General features: G+C 33.0%; 1 protein-coding gene across 2 annotated transcripts in view; it reads right to left on the bottom strand.

Annotated features, from left to right (window-relative positions):
• The window catches only part of LOC129919774 (glypican-4), a 36,066-nt gene extending 22,557 nt beyond the window's left edge, over window positions 1-13,509 (bottom strand). For both annotated transcript variants that reach the window (XM_056000811.1, XM_056000812.1), the window contains exon 1: window positions 12,718-13,509. In XM_056000811.1, the coding sequence (XP_055856786.1) occupies window positions 12,718-13,021 (304 nt within the window). In that variant the 5' untranslated portion in view covers window positions 13,022-13,509. The remainder of the gene's footprint in view (window positions 1-12,717) is intronic.
• Window positions 13,510-16,374: the final 2,865 nt, after the last annotated feature.

Below are 16,374 nucleotides of genomic sequence, written 5' to 3'. Positions count from 1 at the left end.
AATGGACAGTTGCATATAGCTTTTATGTGACCTGGTCTGAGAAAAAAAAGTACATCTTTAACCTTCGGCAAGCACCTCATCATCAGAAGATGTGTATATTTTTTTTTTTTCAAACAAATATACAAAAATGCATAACTATTTACCTACTTCAGTGGAAAACGGAACGAAAAAGAATAAAAAATTGAAGACAAAATACTTGATATGAGTAAGTGTGTATACGTTTCCTCTAATCTTAAAAAAAAAAAATAAATAAAAAAAAGTACAAAGCAGCACTCTTCTCTTTTTTATATTTTACCTTTTCCACATGCTTGGGCAAAAGGTGTGTGTGCCCTGCAGCATTAAATGTAAAGGACACAAAATACAACATAACATATACTGTATAGTATAGTATTTTTTTTTTGACGATGAAAAAGAACCTCAAGTAGCTGCTGTGTTCCCGTTCCCCTTCTGCACATCAGACAATTCAATGGATGCAGAAAGAAATATATGCCGAGCCAAGACTAGAAGATATACAGTCATGTGCACTTTTTTTTAAATGTTAAATCAATATGTATCAATCCGGTTTTGAAATCTGTTTGCACTCGGTTGAAGTTCTAGATTCTATTTCAGAGCTCACTACATCAACTACTTCAGCTACATCAGCGATCTTAAAAATCAGTAGTTGAGTCGAAAGTAGGGACATACTTGTTATGGTATTGAAAATGTTCAAACAATTTATTCGAGAAAAGGCCGCACTTATTAATGTTTAAAGTCGTCGATATAGCTGAACTTATAAAATTGGAGTAGTAAGCTTCGGAACAGGGACATGCCCCTAGTGTCTCAACAAAAACGCTAACGGTTAAGTAAAAATTATGATTTCCGCAAATGATTTGAAGACAAAACTGGCCTTGTAACCATGTACCGCCCACGATAATAATTTTGTATAACTGCCTGAATATGTTATTCGCTCTCAGCTTAGAATTCACAAAACCATGTTTCTATGCCGAAGAAGATAAACCAAAATCAAAGCTTCGAGCTTGGACCTAAGCTTTTCAATATCTACAACACGGATCTGATACTGAACAAATTAGGAACCGTTTGTACAGTATAGTATACACATTCTCACCTACAGCAATTAAGTTAGCCTGGTATTGTATACGACCAACTTGTGATGAAGAAATACATGCCAACCAAAAACTCCCCGGGAGACTAAATGATCAGAAACCTAGAAGTTTGTTCGAACTTTTGAGTTATGCAATACTTGTCAGCAACTACTAGGCCCTAACCGCTCTGGCGCCAAGGTTTGTTTTAATTAAAAATTCTTAAGCTATAATTATCTAAAAACAAAAAAAAAAATTTTTTACACAGTTGTGTCTATCTAGTAAAAGGCGGCATAAATTGAACTTGCACCTACACTCGTATTAATGCAATGACACTGAGGAAGAAGAAGAACACGAAGATGTGACAACAGCATGTTTGCTTTGTTCACAGCGCCAAACCATCAACGATGACTAAGGTAAAAAGTAGTATATCAGCTTAGCTCAGCTTACAGGCAACATAATATCAGAGACGACAACATTTTTACACAGAAAGATAAAAAGAATGAAATGATAATTATGAGAATGGTTATGCAGGTATAACGAATAACGACGCACAAGGATGCTTTTCAAAGCGATTCGACATCCTTCATAATCCAACATTTACATCTACGCATATCGCATAAGCATAGATACCTACATCCATCTCTCCATCTCCATCCATATACATGTGTATTCATGCTTTTGCAAAAAACAAAAAAAAAAAAAAAGAAGCAAAATGCAAAAAAATTATTCTATCTACCTGTGTTGTACATTCTCTAGTATGCACTTCATGGCAATGGCATGCGATAAGAGACTGAATAAATACAAATACGCAGCAACACAATTTTTGTTGATACAAATAATTGCAAATGCACGGCATGTTAACAATCGACTATGTGAGGAATGCAAACCCAGAGGAGTATCTCTATTTAATGTAGCAATTCGTTAAACAATGGATTTTATGTCTTCAAGCTTATGTTGCCTCTTAAACTTTACAGATTCACATTTAGCTAAACATCAAGATAAAAATATAATTTATTTGCAATGTATATGTACAAAAATTCATATGTTCATATGGAATATTCAAGACTTTGTTAGTATAACCTAAGCTATTCGCTGCAGTTAAAAAGTTGTTTGCAGTATTTAATATTATTATTTTTAATGCAGTCGACTGAATCGTTACAAACACTTAAAAAAACTTACATGTCGAGCCAACTACATCCAAAGGAACTCAAGTTGTTGAAGAGGGCCTTCAATCTGACTATTTATATCATCACTCTCTCTGTTTCGTATATCCTCTAGTCTATACTGACCTTGAAGGCTTAGCGACCGAAGCGTCAATGCTTATTAATTCCAAATGTCCTTAATTTCTATCCTCAATTTTGTAATATGGCGAGTGTTCAGCAGCGTCCAGAAAAACAAATTCCTTGAAAGCTACCAATAACTACGATCTTCTTTAATTCGACGCTATTATGACCTCGATGTTGAGGTGATAAAAACTTTCCCAAGTATCTGCTTCACACTAATCTTCTGCCTGTGGGGTTCGCCGGATTGCCCTCAGAAATTGGCTGCAAGTTTCCCGAATTTGTTTTGATCTATTTCTGAGCCCAACAGAGTGCTGATGTTTTTGCATTTGCCTACATTTCTTGTTACTTCGCGGTCGTATTGGAACGTTGTATTATATCCGGTCCGGTTCTCCGGATCTCTCCTTTGGCAATACCAACTGTTCTATTTTTAGAGAGATGGTATTTTTAGCATGTTATCCTAATTAACGAAAAGTCCTAAACTTTGGGATGGGAATCAAACTTGGAGGCCAAGCTGTAAGAGGAAATCGCCTTCAACTAAATTTCGGGGCATAATAAACCTAATTTTTGAAGTGAAATTCTAAAACAAATCATACAAAATCTATTTTATTAACAAATGCCCAGCTTTTAGAATTTGACATCAACATCATTAATTCTCGTTGTACTATGGACATTCCTAATGAATAGGTACATTATGTAAGTTGGTCTTTTAAACTTTTTCAAAGAGCGAGTGATTTTTTTTTTAATCATACTCAACGTTTACTCCCGGATGGCACTACTTCTTGGAGCATCACTTGAGACAAAACTTAAGACGTAGACAGAGAGTTGATATATATATTTTGTAGGTGTATGTGAGTCATTTGCTCCGAATAAAGTATCTTGAATCTTTGTTCAGTCTTTAGGTATACAACAACAACTTAACCCTTTATGTCTATACAAGAATGCATTCAAGAAATACATTCCAGAGGTTTCTTTTATTTTGTTTTTGATTATTTGTCTGAATGAAACTTAATTACAGTAATTTTCTATTTTTCTATTTCCGTAAAAAATGTTTGAAACAATTAATTTTGAGCCCTTAATTATTTTTCATAATATTCTTAATATGTTTTAGTGGTAAGAACTAGTCTTTACTTGATTTCAAAATAAACAACAAAAAAAGAAAACCCTTTTGAGAAAAACCATCACATTTAATGTAAATGAATGTGTTCTACGTTCTAGAGGATGTCACCAATTTAAAAAAAAAAAAAATACATGGCATGGATGAATGAATGAATCTCCAACAAGACCTAGCATGTACCATATAAATGTTTGTTTAAATGCATGTGTGTACTTGAAACTGTTTTACTTTTTTTTTTTACCTTTCACACAAAGGACCCTATGATTTAACTCAGAGAGAAACTGCACTAAAAGAAGAAATTTCCGGTTATAATTTCCATGCTGGATGTGTCAATCTAAGATAATTTTTTTTCTCTTTTCTAAAAAAAAGGATTTTAAGTTTTAAATTGAAATGTTTTACTTTTTTCCATTTCCTGTTCATGTTCATATATAAACAGATCCAGCTTCAGTAGTAGTTGATTTAAATGGCGCTCATTTTGAGTTATCTACCATTTACCTTTACCATTTAACTTTCTGTCCCGTCGTCGTCGTCATAGTCGTTGATGTTATATTAAAATTCACAAAGCAAAACAGAAAGTGTCAGTGGTACTCAACTGTCAACCTGCTGTTTGTTGAGGTGGGACGGTCATTCGTTAAATAAACTTTTATAGCAAAACTATTTAAGGCTTTTTCTTAAACCCAAAGCACGATTCAGTAGGTAATTCAAATTGAAAGACCATAACTATAAGACATCTTTTTTTTACAAATTCAAATTTCCTGATTATAATAACTCCCTGTCCCTATTTCGTGCTTGAAAAAACATGAATATTAAAACAACATGAGGTATAGAAAGAAATGTACCTTCTGATTCATGGAACAAAGGACCTGGTAGTAGGCCGTCTATTGTTGTCTTGTGATATCAGAATTCATTCGTATGCATTTGATGTTTTTTTTTTCTGGCTCTTGTCTCACAATAGGTTACTTAAGACGTTATGGTTTCAGTTGCATCAAGCCGTCCGTAGGTCGTCGGGATGGCCAGCTGTGGTGAAAATTGAAATCATTTTCCACTTACCTCCCTTTTATCTGTTATCTGTTTCTCTCTTTTTTTTTTGTATGCCATTGAACCACTTAAACTTGTGTGGTCTTGAATGAAATTCTATGATGATGTTGCAGTTAACAATCACAAAATATTTCCCACTTCAAAAGTGGTTATGTCAACCGTGTGCATCATATGGAATTAGTTCATTGTTTCCTAAGCGCACTCATTTACCTAAAGGGTCTAAATTGGTTCGTTCAATATAATATATATAGAGTTGAGAATAGACAGGTAAATATTCTTGTGCACTTCATTATTCTGTTGTGGAACAATTACTGTTCATTCAATATGACTAATCGAGTTGATTTAGAAATCATAAGCTGGCTGTCGGTCGGTCGGTTGGAAACAACATCCCTTCGTTCATTTAACGCTCTCAACTAATCAAGTGGAAACTCCTTTGTTGCAAATCCCTAAGTAGGCTGTCGCACATATCATTTGTGTGGGCTATTATTACATTTTTAACACCGCCTACAGAAATACAAATCCCGAACTAGATCCCTCTTTTTCCAGTTCAGCACTCTAAATAGTTTCTCCTTTCGATTGCTATTGCTATCCTTTCATCCTCATCCTACACTCTTCTCTATTTCGGTGCATTTCCGGCTGCCATGCTGTTGTGTGTTGTGTCCTGTTGTCCCAATCCCGATCCCAAAACCAAAGAACACACAACACTAAAAAAAAAAATAAGGAAAATATAACAAACAAAAGAATCTCAAACAACAAAGAGAAACAAAAAAAAAAAAAAAAATAGGAAAAAGCAACAAACACAATGCGAATAATAACAATAAAATAATATTGAGGAATCTCTCAATCATTGAGAACAAAAAAAAAAAAACAGCATTTGTGTACAGCAGGGACTGGGAAAAAGGGAATTAGCTAACGTTATAACATATTGTGTGTATTGAGCTGTGGAATGTTTAATCCTTTAAATGATTTCTCACAAAGAATGTAGTTGCCACTTAAGTGTACGTTCGTTGAGGCGCATTCGATACTTTTGTATCCTCTCTTCTCCTATCATCATCCAATACCTGTTTTCTTTTTTTTTCAACCTTTAGATTCAGATCCAGAATGAGAGACAGAATGGAGGAACCTCTTTCGAAGAAATTAAGAAATTTCTCGTTGGTGGTGTGGTATTTATCGAAGTTCATTCAGGAAATCCCACACTCGAAGATCAAGTTGAATGCCCAAATACGTGTAATTTTAATTTGTGTGGATGAGATGAGGACTTGGGATCGTTTTTTTTTTTTGTTTGTCTACATCAAAAAGAAAGAAAATGGAGATTCATCCACAAAATTATTATCAAAAAAATCAAACACACACACACAGGAAGGTGGCCTGGCAATGATGATGATGGAAAAAGAAGAAGTAGAAGAGAAAGAATCCAGGTAAAAGATACGCATCTCATCAATAGTATGCGCGCAATTTACCAAATCAAGACTGAGAAGATTTTCGTGTGATCCTAACGACTTGACTGTGCCGCAACGATATGGCGGCTTCCTTTTTAGATTTCTTTATCGCCACTTTTTACTTGATTTTGATTTCACTTGTTTTCTTTCTTTTTTTTGTTGGTTCTCCTCTTGTGTTCCTTTTAAGAAAAAAAAAAAACAAAAAATAAATAAAAACACTCCAAATACCTGAGAGGAAAATAAGTTTACCTTTTTCTCACCTCACTTCTTCTCTTCCCACATACAAAAAAAAAAAAAACTGGTCATACGACGAGGACGACCGAACCGACCATTCGGAATATTGCAGTCTTTAAGAGAAATTGGGAACAAAATCAGTTAACATAACAACAACTTTAACTAAAAAACTCGACCAAGCTGAAATTTTTTAATGAACGGCTTTATTTCGCATGTGCGGCGCAGTTACCTCTTTTTTTACAAATGCAAACAATTTAAAACATCCCCTTAAGTTAAAGTGATTAATTGTTGATTTTATTGAGGTCAATCGTTTTTTATAGTACCTAATTATATTTAGGGAGGTCATTCAAAGTGGCGCTTATTCATAGATTTGAAGAGTATATGCATTCGTTTAGGATCAATTGGTTATTTGACCTTACTTATCGCGTCAAGAAAAACCAATTTACGACATCTACTTACGAAAAAAAGTAAGCCACTAAATAAACAAAAACTTATATCAAGCCGTGTCGCGGTCGGGTCGTGTCTTAACAACAACATTATACTATTTCTTTTCTCAAAATAATTAAATATTTGGTAAGTATGCAAAGAGATAACCCACACGCTTATCAGCAATTCAAAAATATTCAAACTCACTTTAGCTTGCCGTCTGATGATGGTGAGGCGTGAGCCGCAGATGAATAGATTTAAACATATTTTTGATTCACCGACAAAAGATAGTTTAAATGGATTTTTGGATTAGGAAGGAAATATATAGGTATAGTCTGTCTATTATTTCGTAAGATTATTATTTCAATATAAACACACAACAGTAAGTCTAGATTGTTAAATACAGATGTCAAGTGGGTGTTAAGATATTACATTTTGAGATCAACAGAAGCAAAGTAATTGGGTTATATTCATAGATTTTGGAGCGATAAATAAATTTACAAAACAAAAAAACCTTCTAAATATTCATACATAATTTGTTTCTCTCTCACTCTCACTCTTTTTATTTCCTTTTGTTTGTTTTCTACATTTTAGATCTTGTTGGATTTCGGATGTAGTGTGTTTGTAAATTAATGTCATTCATACACACCCACAATGACGACTGCCACTTGTGGAACGCCTTATGTTTAAACAAAATTGGAAATTGATCTCAACAAAAGTATCTCTACCTTTCCATAAATTAACTTTATGAAGACATTGACAGCATATAAGCCGGTTAGGGTATTAAAAAATAAAAAAAAAAACAATTTTTTCCTAAATTTATTGTCAGCTTAAAAGTTTGTTTACTTTTCGTTGTTTTATAGCCCAGTAATTTTAGACATTTTTTAACCCAATCTGCGGAAAAATTCCTACTGGGCTCGATTTTGGTATAGACCTTCGTTACGGCGTTGTTATGAAGATGTGAAAAATCGACATTGATATCGTGTCCGCGTTAAGAGTTATAGGGGTCAAAAGGTCACAAAAACTGGTTTTTCACGATTTTCAGCAAAACGGTAAGTCTTATCAAAAAATTTTCAATGCAAGAATTGTAGACCAGATTATTATATATAAAAAGTGTCATGACACTTTTTTTCCTAAGACCCACCGTTTCTTAGGTATAACGATTCAAAAAGTTGAAGTTTAGTTGTAATCGTCATAATCCTATTCCTGAAAAAAAAACTCCTAACTGAAAAGTTCCTGAAATTTCATTATTTTTTTAGCTTGAATTTCGTTCCTCAACTGTTAAGAATATGGGGAAACCAAAAAAAAAAATGGAAATTTTCGCCATTTTTCCGATTGGGGCCCTTCTCCCGAAACCATTTCCCTGGGAATTTTTGTTTAGAATATGTCTAAAAATATACAGGGTGTGCAATAGAGAATGGACAACCCTAAAACGGCTTATAGCTACACTTATGATTGTCCTAAAAACAGATAGAAAAAAGTTCTATCGCAACCAGTTCATAAAATATGGACTTTTTTTCGTTCAGTGTATTTTAAATTTTATCATCTTATGTTTTCGTTCACTACAACCACGAATGAATGAATTTTATTTATTTCTTTTTTTTATAATTTTCTACAATAATTGGATGAGTACATAAACACTTTAAAAATTTTATAGCTATTGCACATTTTCGTAAAAAAAATTTTGAAATCTGTTTTTTGATGCAAAATGTAAAAAAAGTATTTTATGAAAAATTTTAAACACCTGTGGTATTAAATAAATCTATAGAAACCTAGGTGGCCAACTTTCTTAAAAATATTCTCCTTATACCAGAATATTTTATATTTTTAGGAATTTCAAAGATATTTTTCAAAATTTTGATATGAAATTTCGGCCAAATGAGCTAATTTGTGAAATTACATATCTCCTTTGGGCCCTAGTGAAAATAAGATATTAGCTATTAAAAAGATTTTGAACTTCAAAAACTTAAAGGACATAATTATAATTAATGATATAACATTTATAGTTTTTGGATTATTCGAATTAAATATAGAAATATTAAGTGAGTTCACTATTCGAATTTGGAGCGAAAGTTTCGCCAGCAAGCTGGTAGATGCAATTTTGACTACGCAAGTTTAAGTGCGGTTTCCGGTTTTGTTTCAGGCTTTTTGTTCTATGGCAGACTTTTCTCTTTGTTTTTTCCTTACAGCCAGCGCTGATATGCTCTTTCAGACGTGTTGCAATGCTCCTCCGAGTTTAACCGACATGATTAATACTCCGGCTGTTTGGAGAGGAAATGGACTGCAAATAAATAATCACCTTTTAAGGTGGTAGAAATAAGTATTTTACACCAGATTTCTTTAAGATTTTCCCACTCTGTTCCACCCTTTACATATGACAGGAAAAGTATTTTGATCGAGTTGACTGTGTTTATTTCTCTGTGACAAAAATGGCTTTTACGATCTTTGCTTTTTGGTATAGCCTTTCACATATCTGCAATCAAAGGAGCCAATGGCAAAACCATAGCAAAGCCATCTTTTTGAAACATCCGTCCGTTGAAACAGAAATATTCCGATGAAAGACAAAATTCCAAAAGAGGCAAATAGTTCTCATTAATACCGGAGATTGAGATAAGCTCACAAGACTTATGCCTAAACAAAAAATGAATACACTCATGGAGATCTTTTTTTTAGTGACGTAAGTCACTGCGTGTTACACTGATGGGACATAACCCATTCTTCTTTGATGAATTAACACGAGATAAACTGAAGATATTTTTTTTGTTGATTTTCTCCTGAAAAAATGCTTCTTGAGTAAACTGGAGTCAAATTCATTTTTGCGGGATCAATTAATTTTGGGTTAAATCGTTCAGTAACCTTGTCTAGGATAGGTTCTTTATCAAAACTAATATTTTTACATATTTTTCTCTTTTTTCAGTAAAAACTTAACTTTTGTTAAATTTTATCACGTTTCATTTTTTTTTATACTGGCACAAGAGGATACCAAAACAAAACGACCAATAACTTCTAATGACTACACTTTTCCGTTAACTAATAATAACTAACAACGAATCCTAAATTAACTGCCAATCAAACAATAATGCAAGTATAAAATGTTTACCACCATCACACGCAGTGGTGTGGTATCAAAATGATTATAATTATAGCTTACGCAAAATGGCGTGAGAAAGACCATTTCTGCAAGTGCTAAGATTCTAACATTCTATCCACCTCCATTTGGTACTATATCATGGTTTTTATTTTTTTCTCGTCATTCGCTTGTGTGTTGTATAAAAGTTCACACATAAAAAAAAAAATAAAAATGCAACGATAAAGCAATCGATTCTGATCAGCGGAACCCTATCTTTGGCTCCGTCTTCATTCATCAGTAGAAGAACAGGTAGATAACTTGAGTTGAGCAATCCGGTCGGTTGGTCGATGGTGATGGTGGTTTGGTTACCTATCCACCAAACCAAACCAACCAACACAATTAAATTGTCCACGCAACGCAGTCCACCACCGATTGCAGTGCAACACAAGCACCAGCACCACATTATATCATTGCATTCCTATCGTCTAAGGATGTCTGTACTCTATCCTCTCAGTTCTCCTCGACCGAGCGTGGCCGTCACCATCATCATCGTCGTCGTTATGGTCGTTGTCGTTGTATGAATTGGGATAGGATATGTGTGGGCAAGCCGACTCTCTACAGTCAGGTAGTAAAAAGAAGCACCAAGCGACAGTGCAGCAAACTAAATAAAGCAAAAAAAAAACTACTAAAATCTCCACCACACTCCATATCCACTGTCCAGATCCAGGTCCACGTCCAAGTCCATGACTTGCATGGCTTGTAAAGTGAAGAAGAGGAGAAAGAATGTCGAGAAGACAGCGCGGAACAGCGCACAACTACGTAACTACTTAGTAAGAGTATATACATTTGCTAAAAAACAAAAAAATCAAAGCCAATGCTTCATATTTTAGTAAAACTGTGAAAGGTAGGCGCAATTTTAAAAGTGGATGAGTTTAGTTTAGTTGAGTTAAGAGTTAACGACGACAACGACGACGACTACGTAAAGCGACGAGGTGTTTACCCTTCTTGCTCCATATCATTCCTTCTCGCTTTTACGTCCTTTTTAACTTATACCTACGCCTTTACCCTGCCTGTTGTAGTAAAATGGAGATGGAGTGGCACAAAGAAATCGGTTGGTCGGGGTCGGGGCAAGAGACAACAAGCAAGGTAAAATGAAATCCAAGAAGCAAAAGATTTTCTTCTTTTTCTGGGGGATTGGGGTTCAGTTCAGTTCAGTTCAGTTTGGCTCGGCTCGACTCGAACTGAATCGTCTCTCTCGTCTGGCTTTGGCAAGAGGCAGCAGATAGAAGTGGTGGTTGAGGGGCAAAGATTTAGAGTGGAAGTACGGCATTTTTATGAAAATTCTTTTCGTCTTGCTAGTCCTTTTTTACTCACTTTATTTCTTTGGTGGTGGCAAATTTATGGGATGGCAATTGGGAATGCTGCATGTGCTCAAAAGGGGGGATGATGATGGTTCTTTATTTTTACTTGCGATATAGGTACTATAGGGCAAGTTTAGGATTCGGAAAAAAATCGAACTCAAGATAACAATTTTTTGCATGACATTACGATGATAAAGAATGCCAAAAAAGTGGGTCCCGTAATTCTGCCTGCCTGTAAGTACCTCAAGCTAGAGCCTAAACTACTAGTGCGATTTTCTTCAAACTTGGTAGTTATCAGTTTTGGATGATTCCCAAGAGGACAAATTGAATTTTTTTTTAGGACCAAAACTAACGGTACCTGTCATATAACGGAAATAGAAAAATTGATTTATTTCAAAAACGGCTCTAACGATTTTGGTTAAAATTTGTGTGTGTAGTAGTACCTACACATAAGAGCCAACTTTTGAAATAAAAAAAATATTTTTTGTACCGTTTTTAACGGTACCTGTCATGGAACGTTTTTTTTTTTTTTTTTTTTAATTATGAATATCTCGTACACGACAATCCAGATTGCAACGAAAATTTTTAGACAAAATCGTTAAAATATATGTTATTTAAAAATTTAAAAAAAAAACACATTTTTGGATTTTTAAAAAATAATTTAAAGTTTTTTTTTGAAAAATGTTAGAAAATTAAAAAAAATAAAACGGCTCTAACGATTTTTGATTTTTTTTTTCTAAAAATTCCTTTTATTCAAGAAATAACTGGCATACTTGGTTTTGTGTAAAAGATCATTTAAAGCGCTGTTTAGTCAGTTAAAAAAACAGATTTTTTTTTAGTGATGGGAGCTATCGAATGATTTGAACTATCGATAGTTAGTAACTGAATGATTTGAACTATCGAATAGTTCATTCATTCATTTATTTATTCGAATAAAAACTATCGAATAAAACTATCGAATAAATTATCTAATAAAAAACTATTGTTTAAGAAAACAATTCGAATGGAAAAACTGTCGCTTAAGAAAACTATTCGAATGAGAAACTATCGTATTAAAAATACTATTTGAATTAAAAAACTATCGTATAAAAAAACTCGATTGTATTCGATAATAAAAAAAACTATTTGAAAGAAAAAACTATCCAATAAAAAAACTATCGAATAAAAAACAATATGAACGAAAATAGTAACTAAATGAATGAATGATTTAAAACTAGCGAATAAATGAATATTTTACAACTATCGATAGTTGTAGTTTTTATTCGATAGTTCCCATTACTAATTTTTTTTCACTAATGAAATTCGTTAAAAATAACAAAATTTAAATTTTCTCTATTTTTTTTTTTTCGGTAAAATGTTTTAGCATAATAGTTACTTTTACCATAAGAGCAAATACGTGCGACCTCAGTCGTGCATTTTATTTTCTGTGTAGTTTGTTGGTTCATCTGTTATATTATTTTTTTGGCAATAAGCAAGGTTTACTATCATATCCTTTTTTTGAATTTATGTTCATCTTATCATTCTCTTTTTTAATATCGGAAGTAATAAAAAAAACAAACTCAGACAAAAAAGAGTTCTTTGTGAGAAAATTGTAACTCGACACCATTGCTAAGTCATTAAGGAAAGAAACAAAACAAGGTAGACAAGAAAAAAAAAAAGAAAAAACTTACCATTGCTTGGCTTTTGTGGTATATCCGCCAGAGGAATCCCACGACCTTCAAAGATGTGCGTTACGCTAGAGCAATTGGGGCTAAAGTCCAATATAGAACCGACAAGAGGTTTGGCAGACGGCACCGCCGCCGCCGCCGCCAGACTACTTTGCTGCTGCTGCATACTTGGAACGGCTGTCGCAGGTGAATCGTCTCCACCCACCAGCAGCGCTGACAAGCAGACGAGTAAAACAGTTTGCAGAACTTTATTTCGTTGCCGGTAATGGGTTTTGCCATTTGACAAAGTTCTCAAAACCACCGCCATTCTTTTTATACTTTCAAGTTGTATAACTTGGAAACTATTATATTTTAATGTGTACTTTGTTGAGTGGTACCTACTCTTGTGTGTGAACTATGTTTTCTACGATATTTCTACTCTGTCGGAGGAGGTAAAACGAGTTAATTTTTTTTTTTGTTTTTATTTTTTATTTCATTGATTTTGTTGGTAGCGCAATGATTATACTTTTCTTATCTCTCTCTCGCTGTGGTTTAATTGAATTTATTGACTTTTTTATCCCAAAGGCACTACTTTTTAAATGAATAAATTGAAAAACACACTTACAATAAATATTTTATTAAAAAATAAAGACGAATCAATGAACTTTGATGTGTTCATCATATTGACAATGGTGTATGTTTATTATATCAACAAGATTCAATAAAGGATAGTAAATTATTTATTTAAACTGGAGAATAAAGAAAAAAACTGAAGAAATAATAGATAAATATATTGTAAACAATATAATGAATGGAGGCGACCGCGACAGACCGGCGCACGTCTGGAGAATTTTCAACCAACTGCGGTCAGCAGACTTGTTCGTTTCGTTGAAGCGGAGGCGAATGGAAATGAAAAAAAAAGTAATAGAAAAAAGTGGAACAAAAAATATCAGACAGGTTTATTTTGACATTTGAAACGATATGAAATGGAAAGGAAACTCTATAAATGTTACCACTTCATTATAATTTTGGGAGTGAAGTTTTTTTTTTTGTTCTTTTCCATAAAATATGGAAGTGATCATACATTAAAAAAAAAATCATTACAGGCCGCCTCCACAGGTGATAATTTTTGTCATGTTGACGTGTCTTAACAAGAAATGTCTTGTGGAGGCTCACCATTTCTTGTTATGATTCAATGTTAGACAACCGTGTCTTCGTTTTTGTCTGAACACGATTGTCTAACATCGAATTTGACAGGTGTGTTTTTTTTTCTTTTGGAACTGCAGTTTTTTCATTATTTTTTGTCCTCTCATGAAGAAGGTTGTCTCCGTAGTAGCGGACGACAAAATATATTTGTTTGTTTTGCGAATTTTTGCATGTTTTATGTTGAAATTAATTAGATTTCATGAAATGGTATATACTTTTTGAATTTATTTAACAGGTATTATAATTGATTTTTATAAAAATAAATTGTTTATTTTTTTTGGAAGGCAAATAAAAAACAGACCAAGCAATGGGTACATGTATAAATTGAAAAAAATAAAAAAAAAGAAGTAGGTAGGGGAGAAGGGGGTACATTTGACACTTAATTTTTAAAGGTCTGTATTTTCGAAAACTGTTAATGTTTTTCAATGTTTTCTTTTGTATTTGATTAATTGACTATTCAAGATTATACTAACAGTAAATTTTTTTGTTTTACAACATTACAACATTTAAAAAAATAATGTTTTCTAAAAAAAGTCATTTTGTCAAAAGTGCCCCGGGACCGGGGCACATTTGACTTTATAAGGGGTACAATTGACAATGGTGGATTAAACCCCACATTGTGTGCATTATATTTTTAAAACTATCAGCGGATCTTGCTCGTTTATTGTTTAGTTAGAAAAAAAATTAATTTTTGGTTTTAAACAATCTACTAAACAATAGGTGTGTTTTTTATTACAACCGGTCTTAACTTGACAAAAAAAACGCAGTCTGGGCTAAGCAATTTACATGTTAAATACAACAACACCTTAGCCCCTTGGGCTTAGTTGTTTAGCCCAGAGATTTCTCTGGGCTTAACTTTTTGAAGAGTTTTAAATCTGTGCTACCAAACTAATTTTTTCATAAATTGTTTAGAATTTGTTTAAAAACGTGAAAACTCACGTTTGGAAGGACAAAATGTATTAAAATAGTTTTGCTAGCATACATTTTTGTATCTCTTTGTAAAACATACATGCAAAATACAAGAAAATGACGAAAGCGAAAAATATGTCAACTCAAAATTTTTGTTGTGTCTGCTGTTTTCGGAACATTCAATATACAGTGCTGCCAAGATTTCAGGTTAAGCCCCGAGGCGTTTTTTTTGTCCAGTTAAGACCGATGGTAATAAAAAACACACCTAATATAATGAAAAAAATAAATCAGAAAATTTATTTAAAAAAAAAAAGAAGAAAAAACAAAAAAACCATAAAATGTTTCAAAAAATCTAACCATTTAAATCTTAATCAAAATTAATCGATGTTGATTTATTTTTAAATAATTTATTAAATATATAAATCCCCGAAATCAACGTAAAACTGTGCCCACATTGCAAAAGTCAAAGGTGCCCCGCAGGAGCCTCATAACTGTTTTTCTTTTTTTTTCAATAACTAATACTATTTTTTTACAAAACTGGTTTTAATTTACTGAACTTTAAGCATAGTGCTATCAAAATATTGATTCACTATTAAAAAACTTTTTTATTAGGTTCAGAAATCGCTTACATACCGGTGGTCAAAAATTAGATCAGAAATACAGAAAACACGAAAACACGTGGTACTCCGCAAAAAGTTAATGAAAGACTACGAAATTTTTGCAAAAATTTTTTAAATCAAACTTAGCTTCTCTTTCTTCATCCAAACTATTATTAATTAAGGGCACGATCATACCGAAAAACGCAAAGTCAAATGTGCCCCGGTGTCAAATGTACCCCCGCTTACCCTATTCATACCAAATTGAACATATAAAATAAATTTTGTCCGCAAAAAATCATACATCATCCTCTGGCGAACGAAGCATATGAAATGAATTGTCCGAACATAATTTGCCCAGCCAAGAAAATGAAAATTGTTATGCTGTAGATGTTAGACATTGAGTTAGAGAAAAATATCTCCTGTGGAGGCGGCCTCTGTTAAATAATAAACCTGTACATATTGGCCAAGACGCAGATTCACTGAGGCGGGAATGAGAGTCACTTTGTGATGAAAAGCTTAGAGAAAATCTTTTGAAAGGAAAAATAGTAATTTAAAAGGAAACACGTTTATTTCGATAATTTAGAAGAGAATGATAGAAAAATCTATACGTTTTAATTATAATAAAATTCAAATTTATAGAGAAGGAGTGAATTGCAAAAGCAGAGCTTTTTTGAACAAAGTGAATTTTTAGAGTTTAAATACAATTATTCATTCTTTAACACTTTGGTTAGATTTTCTATTACCAAACACGATCACAAAAGAAGTTTTAAAATGTTCATTTTTGTATTTTTTCACATATTTGGTCAATGTAGTTAAGAACATTACTTGAAAAGGCTTAACTACATACACCACTTAACTTTTTGACTTTTCGGAAAGAAACGTAGGATTTTGACATTTTTAGCTTCCGAATGCCTCCTCCAATTATAGTTCTGCCTTAAGTTTCATTACAGCTCTATTCCACCAAAAT

Source organism: Episyrphus balteatus, chromosome 4 (genome assembly GCF_945859705.1).
Source record: "Episyrphus balteatus chromosome 4, idEpiBalt1.1, whole genome shotgun sequence".
NCBI lineage: Eukaryota > Metazoa > Arthropoda > Insecta > Diptera > Syrphidae > Episyrphus > Episyrphus balteatus.
This window is presented reverse-complemented; position numbering and strand designations above follow the sequence as displayed.